The sequence below is a fragment of the Poecilia reticulata genome, unplaced genomic scaffold (assembly GCF_000633615.1).
Source record: "Poecilia reticulata strain Guanapo unplaced genomic scaffold, Guppy_female_1.0+MT scaffold_265, whole genome shotgun sequence".
NCBI classification, from domain to species: domain Eukaryota; kingdom Metazoa; phylum Chordata; class Actinopteri; order Cyprinodontiformes; family Poeciliidae; genus Poecilia; species Poecilia reticulata.
In genome coordinates, this window is record NW_007615047.1 from 173287 (window position 1) to 174294 (window position 1008).

The 1008-nt window shown below is 54.0% G+C and overlaps 1 protein-coding gene across 10 annotated transcripts in view; it reads left to right on the plus strand.

The window, feature by feature from the left end:
• Positions 1-1008, plus strand: part of dlg1b (discs large MAGUK scaffold protein 1b) — a 58468-nt gene that overhangs the window by 41970 nt on the left and 15490 nt on the right. For 6 of the 10 annotated variants that reach the window (XM_008402864.2, XM_008402865.2, XM_008402867.2 and 3 more), the window contains 2 exons: positions 351-446; positions 788-841. In XM_008402864.2, coding sequence (XP_008401086.1) covers positions 351-446; positions 788-841 — 150 coding nt within the window. The remainder of the gene's footprint in view (positions 1-350; positions 447-787; positions 842-1008) is intronic. The other 4 variants (XM_008402868.2, XM_008402870.2, XM_008402874.2 and 1 more) reach the window with 2 other exon arrangements.

The following is a 1008-nucleotide window of genomic DNA, read 5'->3' on the forward strand; positions in this document are numbered from 1 at the left end:
ACACACACCCACCTACACACACACACATACCTACACTCCCACACACACACACCTACACTCCCACACACACACACTCCCACACACACACACACACACCTACACACACCCTCCTCCCCCACACACACTCACACACACACACACACTCCCACACACACACACACACACCCACGCGCGCCCTGGAGGCCAGCATCGTGGCGGTGATCCTCAGAGCAGCAGTCACATCTGTATTCCCTCCTCTGATTGGTCGATTCCTCTGACACTTCCAGCCGTTTTCAGTCCAGTTCTCCTCCATCCTCCTGCTGTTCATCTGTGTTTGTCTGACCTTTGACCCTCACCATGCTATTGTTCAGCAGGCCGAGGCCGCCCCGCCCTGCTCTCCTATAATCCCTGTGATCCCCATCGCTCCAATCCCAGCCGAGACCTCCGCCATCCCCGCAGCGTCACAGGTTTCATATTTTATTTCCTTCACTTTTCTTTCTCTCTGTGCTCCATCCATCCCTCCATCCATCCATCCCTCCATCCATCCATCCCTCCATCATCTGTACTGTGATCCCCTGGTTTGTTTGGCTCCCCGTTTTGTTGAGTTCAGCTCAGTTTCTGCCGTCCAGCTGATGGACGGAGCAGATTAGAGTCGGCTGCCGCTGCAGAAGCTCGTCTGGTTTCGGCCAATCAGGAGAGGCTTGCAGCCAGCGTCCCGTCCCTTTAATTCCAGCCTTCGTGCGTCTGCCTGGCGTTGGGGGTGGAGCTCAGGGTTTCTGCTGGATGCTGATGTCTGTTCTCTCCTCAGGCCAATCCTCCGCCCGTGGTGGTCAACACCGACAGCCTGGACACGCCGCCATACGTGAGTCTCCATCAGCTCCGACCAACCGGAGCGCAGCCTTAGTTAATATTAGCCTGCTAATGCTAATGTTAGCTCACTGATGCTAATATCACCAACTGATTTTCATAGTTATTGCAGACATCCAAATGCAGCAGTGAGACAAATCACTTCAATGCTAAAAATTACCA